At 39.8% G+C, this 12,592-nt stretch overlaps 1 protein-coding gene across 1 annotated transcript in view; it reads right to left on the bottom strand.

Annotated features, from left to right (window-relative positions):
* Window positions 1-12,592, bottom strand: part of JAG2 (jagged canonical Notch ligand 2) — a 60,173-nt gene that overhangs the window by 29,306 nt on the left and 18,275 nt on the right. The window contains exons 3-5 of the mRNA XM_072338902.1: window positions 7,883-7,937; window positions 2,029-2,283; window positions 882-942 (exon numbers count right to left, since the gene is read on the bottom strand). Of these exons, the coding sequence (XP_072195003.1) occupies window positions 882-942; window positions 2,029-2,283; window positions 7,883-7,937 (371 nt within the window). The remainder of the gene's footprint in view (window positions 1-881; window positions 943-2,028; window positions 2,284-7,882; window positions 7,938-12,592) is intronic.

The raw sequence follows: 12,592 nt of genomic DNA, 5'->3' as shown, positions 1-12,592 counted from the left end.
GTTCACACATCTGCTTCCAGAGCTCACTTACAGCACCTCGAAGCCAGCAGAGCTAGGCTAACTGCATCTTTCTTTTGCCATCTCTGTGATAGTCATACTATTTGCTAGTAGGAGCTGCTGGTAGGAGAATGAAGCAGAATTGCCTTCAACTATCAGAGGTTGACTCAAACAGTATTTGCCAGCCCTCAGGTATACAGAAAGCCAGTTATTTCACCCACCCCAAGCAAAAAGATTTTATATATCTTAAAACCAAAGAACATAAAGGATCACATTTGCAAGTAGACCAGTCCCATTTCTTTGACAGCACATAAGCAAGACCTGTTTCCCCTCAACACACCACATGAAATGCATGAACCTGAATAAGAATAATCTACTCTCAGTCTGCTTAATCACAAAGTAATACAAACATTTCAGACTTGTTTCATATCTAGGGACCAAGAATATTCACATGGGATAGAATCTTCAGGTTGAGGTTTCTACTGTTATCATTACTATCAAAAAAGCTTCTCCAAGGAAAAGTTTTACGTTTTCATGATATATATACATTCTGTGTTCTAGTACAGTGAGCATTTCTTATTCATAACAGTTGTACCAGTTTCCCTTTTTATTTAAGGAGAGAAAACAGTACATAGAGATGAAAGCTCCTCAGGACTTCTTTAAAAAAACAAGGATATTTCTCATTTGATAAATGCATAGTTTACAGTTACATGAGGCAAAACAATTCCATCCTTTACACAAGAGCACAAAAGGATCACAAAAGTCTGATCCATGCATTTGTACAGCTCTTCCTTTTTCAAGTAAGCCCTTACAGAGCAGTAACATAGACAAGAATCACTAGAAATATTAGTACTCAAAAAAAACACTCAAGCATGCAGACTTACTTGCATTCCCCAGGTACACTGCAGCCCCCATGGAGCAAATTACATCCTTGTTTACATACAGCTGCAAACAAAAAAAGTGAGGGTTTAGGCTTCTGTTAGCTTGAGCAGCCAGACATCCACCAGTACAGCAGCAATCTCAAGTGTTCAGCTATGGCTTTTGTGATGCAACTTGTTTGTGGCTTGTGCAAAGCTGACCATCTCTGGGCATATTTGTTCTAATGGTCCTTGCTTCTGGTGAGAGAATTTACAAGACAACACTACTGTTTGTGAAAAATAATTCAGGGTAACTCATTAAGAAAGCTGATAGCAAACTGAACAGGTATGCAGTGGCAGTAATGGAATATTTATCAAATAAGTGTTTTTGTTGGTTGTTTTTGTTTTAAACCAATTAGACTGACATTACACCATAGAATACACAAGCCCTTTACTAAGCCCTGAAGATGGTCTTCCCTCTTATTAACGGCTTTTACTGAAGAGGAAAAGGAACAAAACAAAAACAAAAGGACTTCAACAGAAAGGGAGTATGTCAAGTTATTTTAGCACTAATTATTCACTGTGAGACTAGAGGCAAAACACAAAGAGATTTAATAGCAGATCAGCAGTGCATTAAAAAAAGATGACTACACTTGAATTTCTGTTCACATTAAGAGCTATCAAAAAGCTTTCAGCTTTGCATACATTAAAATTTAAAGTTCTTAAATCCTGAAAGTGTTACAAGGGATTTCTAAAGGATTAGAAGCCTAAAGTATTACTGTGACCACTATTGTTCATTAAAATCTTACATTTATAGACAGTGCATCCCTTCCCTTTGAAGAAACATTCCCTCTGAGTAAGGCCAGCGAGAGACAAGATACCTCATTTCTTCAAATTCTGAATTCCTTGTGCATCCCCTAGAGCACACCATGAAAAGCATACCCTGCCCTAGGCCTCACTCTAGAGGGTTTTTTGTTTGGCTTGAAAACCATTTTTCAAACTCATTTCAAGATGAAACAACAGGCAGAAGTTGCTATGCTTTGACAAAGACACATATGCAAAGGATAAAGCCATACCAGCTAAAATTAACAGGCTATAACACTGAGACTATAGAAATCCTTACAGTAGTTTTGTTCTGTTGTCAATATAGCTGAAAATGAAGTAAACATATTACCTTGTTTACATTCTTCTCCCATCCAACCTTCCATGCAGGCTTTGTTGCCATTTTGATCACATGTGTAGTGACCAACAAAATCATCTCGAGGGCCACAAAACTTATTGCACAGAGCACTGTAGTAATTTTCATCACACTTCACCCTTATTTGTACTTCAAAATTGGCAACGGGACCATTGAACTGCAGTGTCTTCCATCGATCTTCTGGGTTGATCATGCCTGCGTGTGCCACTCGTTCTATTAACAAGTCTTCACCTATTTTATATTAAAAAAAAAAAGCAGTAAATTCAACAGGTGATATTCTGATAGTACACAAACACATAAACTCAAATCAAATGTATTTTGTGAGTTAAGAGAAAGCCTAGTAAAGAAATTGTTAAGCGATAAAAATCTACTGTGAATTTTCCTCTGCCTTGCAAGCTTCATTACAGGAAGGCCAATTTAAAAAAGTGTCCTAAAGGAAACATTAAAAAAAACCCTGGAACATAATCCTTAGGAAATAGCTTATTTTTCAAGGCAGCCAAACACACCACACCCACATGCTGACAGCCAGCAGTTATCTTGATCTGAGGCTCTTTTTGCTTCCTTTTTTGCTTATAACATCACAAAATATGCCTAATCTAGTAGCTGAGATACTCATATAGCAGTTCTCTGAAATAAAGTTTATTTTAAAAATAAAACAAGACAATACACCCTTACAGTACTCAGTACGCCCTTAATACGCTGTCCAGTTGGTATTTAGCTCTTTGAGAAGACACAGACATGAAGCAAGTACCGTCAAGAGACTGTTCTCTACATCCTGCTTATCCTCTGTGGTACTACAGATAATTATGACCACCGCTGCAATACACACTTGTTGCCACACACTCACAAACATCCTGCGCTGCCCTCACAGAAAGCAGCACCACTGCTACTTCCAGCCTCAGTTCACTGAAATAAAACGTGCATGAAATACTTAGCAGCCTCACAGGAGATTATATATTATGTACTGTATTATAGTACAAGATTATGGAACTGCCAATTCAAAATATTTTTAAAAAAAATTAGATGGATAAAAATGCAAGATAGGTGATTTTGATACAGGGGCTTCATTACTAGGAGCTGAGGGGCAGTTGTACTGGGCACAAAGCAAGCACAGTGAGGGTCAGCACAGGCAGTGAGTGACCTCAGTGATAACAGCTTTTGAATGAGAGCTCTCAAGCCTCTATCCCAACCTGATAACATCCACTGCAAGTTTCTCTAGGTGACCCTGCAGGCTGCAGCTGGTACCTCCAAGCACTAGCTAGGACAAGGGAAGGGTGCAGAAGGCCCACTTGTGTACATCAATTCCATACCCACTTACAAAGCAGCTGTAATATTGCTAGTTCAGAACCTGTTTTTTAAATAAATTTCTTTGTAACACATAAAAAGAAATGCAGAACCAAGAGCCTGCACGCAGCAAGAGACAGCAATGTTACTGAGAAAGCCTAAGCATCATAATACAAGACAGGCCAAGCCAATAGCAAGCAACATTGAACCATCACAATCAGCAAGTGCACTCTACATACATAATACTCATTAATCTAAAAGGAATAATTTAGGAAATAAACCAAGTGCCCAGAAAGTTACTGACAGCACAGGACTGGCCTATGCATCTGCTACTAAAGCTGCACTTCCCCCCATCAAAAGAGAATTCAAGTGACAACTTCTCAGATACTAAAGAAAAGCTACACAAGTAATGGGCACTGCATGTACTATTCCTTGATATTTTTTTTTTCAAGCTTGTTTTGATAATACAAATCTTTCCTCTTAGAAAGTATATTGAGATAAAAAAGTAAAAGCTATGTTTGATTAAGCAATGAATGGTTCTCCAATTAAGTCAAAGGTACTTACAGACTACAATTCATGCTTGTCCAGACTAGTCTGTCTAAAGCATTTCATGGCTATACAGACACACTGAAATCAGTTGCAATTCTTTTAACTCTCTAATTCCTTACAAGTGAAGTCCTCTGCCATCCTACAGCATTTATCAGTAGCAGAGCAGACAAGAAACCCAGAAGCTAAAGGAAGCTGCCCGCCTTCTGTCTGTGCCTGAATCATCCCACGAGCCACTTTTAAAAGCTTCGTGATTAGATTCTAGATTGAACATCCTCCCATAATCTCATTCTCTAATGACTATTGATCTGAAAACCTTGACAAAAATAAAAATGCAAAGTCACTTGAAGGCCAAAGAACAGAAACAACAAGTATGTATTACAGACCTATTCTCCAGTTAGCAGCAACACAGGCTCATTAAAATGGCTGCAACAGCCCCGGCTATACACTCCACAATCACCCTGAACCACAAAGGCACACAAAAATCAGCTCCAAGACATCTAGTTTCTAATGTTAGATTCATAATTCCCACAGAAAGCATGAGAATAAAAGATTCTGCTTTTCTTCAGATTTAATACTCATCCCAAATAAGTGCTATTCCCAAAGCTATCATATAGCCACAGGGAAACAACGTTTGTCAAGGTTTCTCCCTCCTCCTCAGCAATGCTTAAGCGATTCTGAAGGTATTTTGCCACAGTAGTGAAATGTAAGGAGACAGGTTTATGAGACAGCTTTGCTCCCTGCATTTGGTTTACCATAAAATTCAGCTTAAGCTCCACCCCCCACCCCCCCCCCCCCCCAGCATGTTTAGCCCTTGGTAAAGACAACAAGCCATATAACTGAATTGGATTACCGGTTAAAGAGCAGCACACAGTACTCTAACCTCTTGCTTATATGCCTCAGAGGAAATAGGCTTCTTTTCCTTCACTGAAAAACATTTCCTAGAAGCATCACTAGAACAGCAGACAGCAACACCAAAACTTACACAAAAGGCGATGATGGCTCAAAATTCCCTCTAATTATCATTCCCAAAGCACTCAATTTAAGAGGAATCCTTATCTTAAACTATATTTAAGAGCCTCACTCTAACACAGTAACTGTTAGCAGCAGCCACACACTTCTAACAAGGCACTTCCAAGGCAACACAAATGCTGCTGGCAGCTGTTTGCAAAGAGACAAACACAGCTACACACAATCTCCATGCCCAAGCAAACAGGCAGTGTCCATCTCAAGAGCCTTCAGCCTCTTTCAAGCAAACACTTTAAAGGTGCAAGGGCAGACCAGTCTTTTATAGACTAAGATGAAAGAGGAAGGCAATCACTGCATTCCCACAGTAGACAAGTACTCAAATGGAAAGTTACTTCTCAGTGAAGATGCCAGTCTGCTTTGTAATGGCAGCAGTGGGTGAGGCACTGCCAAGACCTCTGCTATACAACTACAAGTCTGCCAAGTCAAATGACTTACCTGGAAAGTAGCAAGCACCACTGTGACAGATGACAGAGAGCAGGCCCTTCACATTGACTCTGTATCTAGGCCAGTTTCCTCTCCCCCTCCTCCATGCTCCCAAAGCAAACAAGCAGTAACACTACACTGCCACAAGCTCCCTGTAGCCCACGGCTCCATGCAGTTCTGCCAATGCTGCTGCACAGAGGAGGAAAGCACAGGAGCAGTTTGCAGATCCATGTTTTTAAGCCCCTTTTGTGATTTACACTTTATGATTAATACCAGGGAATAAATTTACCCTGACAGACTTCTTTCTTGAGAAGGGTATTTCATAGATCTGCTATGAGCACTCAGCTTGCTTTTGATGAGCACAAAAAAGAATGAAATACCAGCACATACATAGAGGAAAGCATAACTGTCCTAAAACCTTCAAAGCTGTCCTCCGGAACACGTTTCTTTGTTAAATACCTACTCAAAAGTCCAAATGCCATCACCTTAACTGTCAGTCTTATACTAATCCTCCTTACAGGAATATACAACCTGACTTCGGAGCCATCACCGGTCCATAAAGAGACTGACAAACATTTTAAGCCTCCTTACGCTCACAACAGAAGACGCATAACATGAGCCACAGATCAGCTCAGCATTCAGTATACAATAGGGAGTTCAGCTTTCCACAGATGGTCTCTTCACAACTCCAGGATGCAGAAAGACATCATCTCTTCTCTGGATAAGATGCTACATTGATTTCTGCTCCCTTACACATGTATTCCAATTCATCTGTCCTACTGAAGTGTTCCAGTAGGTTTTCCCTTGTAAATCTGCTCTTGGAGAGAGAAAATTCCTCACAGAATTGGTGAGCAGACTACTGAAATGCTGAACCTCACAACATAACTTCACAGAACCTTTCTGGCAACCTACACAAAAGACTTCACCTTTCATTAGCAGAGGCCTAAACCGTAATTTAAGATTGACTTCTATTATTCACAGAAGTCTTACTTTGAAGGAGAATGTTCACTGAAACTGCAAAGACATCATCATTATTATTCTGAAGGTGAGGTAAAAACTGACATCAGTGGAAGGATAGAAGTTATCCTAGAGCACATTAAAAAACTCTGAACATATCAGAAGAAGCACAACCCTGAAGTGCCTTTATCAGCAGCGATTAAAAAGAAGCCTGGGTTTGCAAGCTACAGATTTGCAAGAGGATTTTGTCCTTGGATGTACATGCTTCAATACTCTTAACTTGCTAAGTTCTTTAATAAAATAAAATCAACACTGAAATACATATGCATCTCCCTTTTTTTTCAAGATAGCCTTTTCATCTTCACTCTCCCTTAGCCCCCCCATACCATCTGAGCTCATAAACCATCCAGAACTTGAGAAACAAGTGCTCCCATATGCACTGTACTGGCTGCCTTAGGCAAATTACTCCCAAGCTGGAAGATTTTGAAACAAATGAACTTTATGTAGCACTTTTTGAAAAAGCACTCAACTGAATGTCCCTGAACTGCTGCTATGTAGGATATGCCTATACTTATTCAGGATTTTGGTTTACTCTGCTTAGAACGCAAGATCTCATTCTCAATACCAATCCCAGCTTTGGGAACTGCCACTGAAGTAGGCTATGGATCAATACAGGGTTGCAATATGAATGACCAGAGATCTAAAGAAAATATATTTATTACAAAAGAATGAAGCTGTAGAATAAGACAAGTTAGTTAATTCTAGCAGAGGGAGGCCTGAGGAAGAAACTCACCACCACTTTACTCACCAGACACAGTAAATCAGGAATATCTTTAAGTTTGAGAAGCCTGTCAGGGAAATTCAAGCAGGACTGGTCCCAGTCATCAAGGAAAGGGACATTAAAATGCTAACATAGTCTTAAAATGGGGCAAAACTAAAATGTTGTTGTGCTTGATGCATCTTGACAGGGATGGTCAGTAAAGCAGCCAAGAACAGAATATAGAAAATAACACATGGATACACATCTTTGCTATCTCCATGTCCAAACACTTCGCTTTTTCTGTAATAGTCCCAGCCAAGATTAAATAGTCATTAACAGAAAGTGTGAAGCTCACTTGCAGCAACACATTGATTATTTTGAGATAAGTTTCTAAGCCACTACCAACAAGCAGGCTCAATCTGGAGTTCTACTTAAGCAACAATACAGCAACCAACACCTTCAAATTATTTTGAAGCACTTTGGCAGTAATCCTGTTTTTCCTTCAAAACGATACTCCTGCTCTGACAATGAGGATTAGTATTTACAGACCAGAAAGAAGGTTAACTTTCAGTACTAGAGAAGAAACAATACCATAAAATATAACACTTTCAAAAGCATCCAGAATATTTTCTTTATTGGGAACAAGAATGCTTATGTTCATCTGTTCACCAATCACCACAGAAGGCAGTGATGGATGAAGAGAATTTGAAGAGAGGTTCTACAGCATAGATTGCCACCCTTAAGGAAAAATGATGTCTGGTGGCAACATTCTCCCCCACTAATCTGTCTACACAAAACAAGTGAAAACTCCAAGCTTATATAGATACTCACCAGATTTTGTATCATTATCCCAGTCCCATGCTTCTAGTATTAGTGTGAACGATCTCTGAAAAGAAACAAGATACCAATTAGACAATAAAAAAAAACAACAGTATTATATGCCATAAACAGTGCTTTGGAATAAGCAGGTATTACTATACAAAAGCCAACTGAAAGTAGTTTGAAATTTTACTACTTGGATGTCATGTGAAAGCCCTTGAAGGCATCTTCCCAAAAAGTTGAAATACAAAGCATTAAAAATTACGGAGCAAAGCAAGCTAGCAGCAAAACAAAAACATCTTCCCCCACACACCAACAGGCGAGTTATTATTTTTCTCCTCCCACTACATTTAATTCTTAATTCTCAGCTTTGTTTAGGCACAGAAATCCTTTCAGATGAATCCCTAAAGGGTTTGAACAAAGAGAAGGGTTCTGAACTTTGGGAAATAGCTAGGAAATTTAAGACTAACAAGACCAAAAGCAAAGAAATAAAAAGAAATAAGAAAGACACACAGTAGTAGACCTCCCCCAAGAAGAAGATGGGAAGAATCACTTGAGACAGTTTTAAACCTAAATAGCGTTACCTCACTAAAGAAAGGCTTCAGTAGTTCTTCCTCAGTTTTATGACCAACTATGCAGCGTACGTGTTGACATTTAGATACTAAGATTATTTAGGAAAATATTACCTTACACACAGATGCAATGTTTATGTGTCTTATGTTTAACAAGAGCAGCTGTGAGGCACTTCAGCTCTGAGGGATTCCAACTCATCCAAGTTAAAATGCAGTTTCTCACATACACTTAAAATCAGTATCAGTAACAGTTACTATACACACTGCCCTAAAACCCCCACGTAAACCCCTTGATGCCTGGAGGCTAGAGGCAAGCCACACACAAAAAAGCCCTGAAACTTATTAAAACTAGCAGAGCCAAGCGTTGGTGTGTACAGAACTCACAGGCTAAAAGCAGTTTACGAACTCATACGGACCTGGGTACATCCAGCTGTGAAATGAAGGACACTTGCTTAAGATGAGCATAAGGTAAGAATCCAGCTGTTTTTATAGGTGTTTAGGATTTCTACTGATGTAGCAAGAGATGCACATGCAGCACCTTCAGTAAGGCTCTTTGCTAGGGGTCCTCTGCAACCACAGAGGATCAGCCTACTCACAGTATCCTGAAATGAACACCTTTTATCACTTTAACACATAAACCACAAACTATGCCCTTTAGAAAAAGGTATCTTCTGGATTTTAACTTCAAGCGTTAGGGAAAGGAATCACTGGAATGCAGAAAGTTGTACTGGTGAACAGTCACAGTGTGCTCAAGGAAGCTCAGCAGCAACTACATTGGACAGAGCCATACTGGAGCTACAGCCACATTGGAAGACAGCTGAAAGAGCAGTTGATTATTACACACTATGCCCCCACCTCAGCATTTAGTGAAGGACAGGATCCTACTGTAGTCTGAAAATTACTACTAATTACCTTCTGAGAAATAAACGTAAAGTGAATAATATCAGAAAGTAAGAACTACATAGTAGTTACCCTGCTGTTGTCATCTGGCAGTTTCAAGTCTGCTTACTTTGGATATGAAAGCTGAAGTGTATTCTAAGTACAATCCTACAGAGATTAATGCATGACTCTAAATCCTATATCCACCTCTCCTGTGTTTAACAACTGATCTCATGACACACCCCTCAGCCTTCCTATGCTCCACTGATTTTTATTAGAAGTACGAAAGAGTGCTCAAGTGCTTCCAGATGTCCATTTATTCCTCTTACGTAAGGGCTGGTCCTTCCTGCTGCAAATTGGCCATTGCATCCAACTGCCCACACAGCCTAAGGCGGTAAAAGTCTATGCTGGACTTGTTGCTTTGATCAACTATTCCTTCCCAGCATCCCACCTGAAAGCAGACCTCTTTCTTTATCTAAAGTGGTAGAGCTTGTGGGAAACTGAGTAACAACATGCACAGGAAGGTGTGAATATAGACAGTCCACAGATCCTAAGATGCTCTGCAAGTCATTGGTCCTGTGGCCTGATTTCAAGCACTCCTCTTCCAGTTGGTGATGATCAGAAGTTATGTGGCTACTTATACAAAGCCTAAAAGGAACATACACAATAAAGACACAGCAATATATCCTTGAACATCATGGCATCCTGTATCCTTCATTTCCCCCATCTCCTTCTGAGTCACTTACACACACTCCAATGTTGAGAAAAGTTGAGCATACAGAACTCAATGCAGTAGGAGGGTTTTTAATCACATTTCAGAGTGTAGATGTTAGTGAAGTCACAGCAAAGAGTGTTTAGAGACTAATACACATTTATTTGTAAATCAGTTTCAGCCAAGACAGTTCAGCCACCATCCAAATGTCCCCAACAGACATAAGGACATATCCAGAAAAACAGCTGATTACAGGTCTATCCTCCCTGCAGAAGAGACAGTAAGGCTACCAACATGACCTATGCTCTGCAGTAGGGCAACAGGTTGTTGTGTTGCAGTTATGGCTCCTCAAAGCAAGAAACTGAACCCTGCTCCTCCAGCTCACAAAACACTTTCCCCCTCCCCCCTATAATGCATTGAGTATCACACAAGACCTGATTTAATTCTTTCAAACTTTCAGTTTAAAGCAACAGCTGAAAGTATGAAAAGAAGCACTGAACATGCTCATGATACGCTGCACTGAGAGCTTTCCAGTTACAGCTCAGCCATCACAAACATTTACTAAGGGAATCTGATATCCACACACTCACCCATGTTGTAACTCTACTTGATAACCAGAGTTAAGAGCTATAGGTTTAGTAAAGCTACTAAATATAACTATTTAATAGCACTTTTAGCTTGAACAGACATTCATTTCGTAAGAGCTCTACCACTGGCTTGCATGACCATATCTGCACCCTGCAATGGAAAGCCCAGCAAAGGGTCAGTCAGCATGAGAGGCAAACTACTCTTCTGTAGCACAAGGCACTGCCAAAAGCCTGTGCTTTTCTTAAATTGTGCCTATAGAAAACCACTGAAGAACAAAAGGCTGACTTAAAAGTGAAGTTCTCCCCAGAATCTATTGATCTAATTATAAAAGTGCAAAGTTCCTACATAAATTCAGCAAAAAAAGTTCTAGTTTTCCAACAAGTACCCTAAGAACACTCCAAACTCACATGTACTTCACACACGATACACACACTGCATTGGTTTCATTTCTAATTTGTGCACTAATGCTTTGGACTGATTTGACCAGCACCTCCCCAGTAGGGCTGGAATATTCCAGTCTGTTCCTACACAAAGCTTTATGAAGCAGTATTTGTTGTCCATTTCAACCAGTACTATTAAGATACTTTACAAGTGATCACAACACAGATTGGAAATGGATGGCATGGAGGGATTATTACTGCACTGAGAGGTTCACCTCCCCGAAAGAATTCAACACAATGCAGCATTGGTGCTCTCTAAATTGAAACATGGTATGCTGAGGGCTACCAGAGAAGAACATCAGCACATATCTGCAGAACAGCATGGCTTTACAAAAGAACTGCTTCCCAGCAGTTAATTCAACAGAAGCTAACCTCATTGGAAAGATACAACTTCAGCCTGTTCTACTAACTTGACAGCACTGCTTCAGTTGTGCTTTTCCTAGGAAAACAACTTCAAAGCATTATTCCACTGCTTACACTAAACAAAACACTCCCCACACTATCCCAATGACCTCTTCCCCATGGAAAGGAGGAAAACAAAACCTGTAATATTGGTTCTGCACTGTCTTTTCAAAAACTATCACCTTGGCGAATCAAGATTCAAAGACGTTCTTTGGATGGACAGAAGTGCCAGATTTTTCATATGAAAAATCTTCTGACAGTACTTCCAATCAGGAAGAGAATTTCTATTGTTAAACACAAAATCTCTCCAAAACCACAAGATATCAAGCTGAAAACAATAGGAAAGTGATACAAAAGTCAAACAAGCTGTTCTGTATTAACATATTTACTCTGATATTCTCAATTTCAACTAAAATTCTCTAATCAAATAATTTTGCCTGGGAGTTTCTACAGATAAGCAACACCCCAAGAGATCCAAAACCAGCTACAGATTAGAAAATAAGTACTGCTCCCACACAAGTCTGGAGCCCACATTACCTTCCTGTCCAACAGACTGCTATGCTGTAAGCACAGGCTCTCACCAGCAATCAGTTCCATTTCCTTTCAAACCTCAGTCACGAATAAGCAACTTAAGGATTTGAATACTTTGATGGTAAAAATAGGTCAAAACAGCCTCAACGCTTAACTCCCAAGGTTAAAGACGTTAGGCTAAGCCATCACTAGCAGTTCTTCAGATAGAGTTTCTAAATTCTTGATCAGCATGGCCAATTCCTAGATTTTCTTTATTTAAAAAGATAAAGCTCCTACAAGAGTGAAGTAAACATAGTAAAAACAAAGGGGAAAAAAAATTGGTGGCTCTTTTTTTCCCCCCTCTTTAAATTACCCGCCCCCCCATCCCCCAAGCAGCCTGACTGCCATGGAAAAAGCTGACTTAAAAGGCAAGCATATTCCATTTCCTTCCCCAGCAGCTCTGTAAGCCCTTACAACTTCCTCATAAATAAACCAGATTGCAAGCACAGGGAGAAGAGAAGGATTCAGAGAAGGTCCATCTTCAGCACAGTTTTAAGGGCAGACATACAGCACAGGCTGTTCTTTTCAAAGCAGTTGTGACAACGACATAAAAGAGACC

The sequence above is a fragment of the Excalfactoria chinensis genome, chromosome 5 (genome assembly GCF_039878825.1).
Source record: "Excalfactoria chinensis isolate bCotChi1 chromosome 5, bCotChi1.hap2, whole genome shotgun sequence".
In the NCBI taxonomy this organism is placed as follows: domain Eukaryota; kingdom Metazoa; phylum Chordata; class Aves; order Galliformes; family Phasianidae; genus Excalfactoria; species Excalfactoria chinensis.
This window is presented reverse-complemented; position numbering and strand designations above follow the sequence as displayed.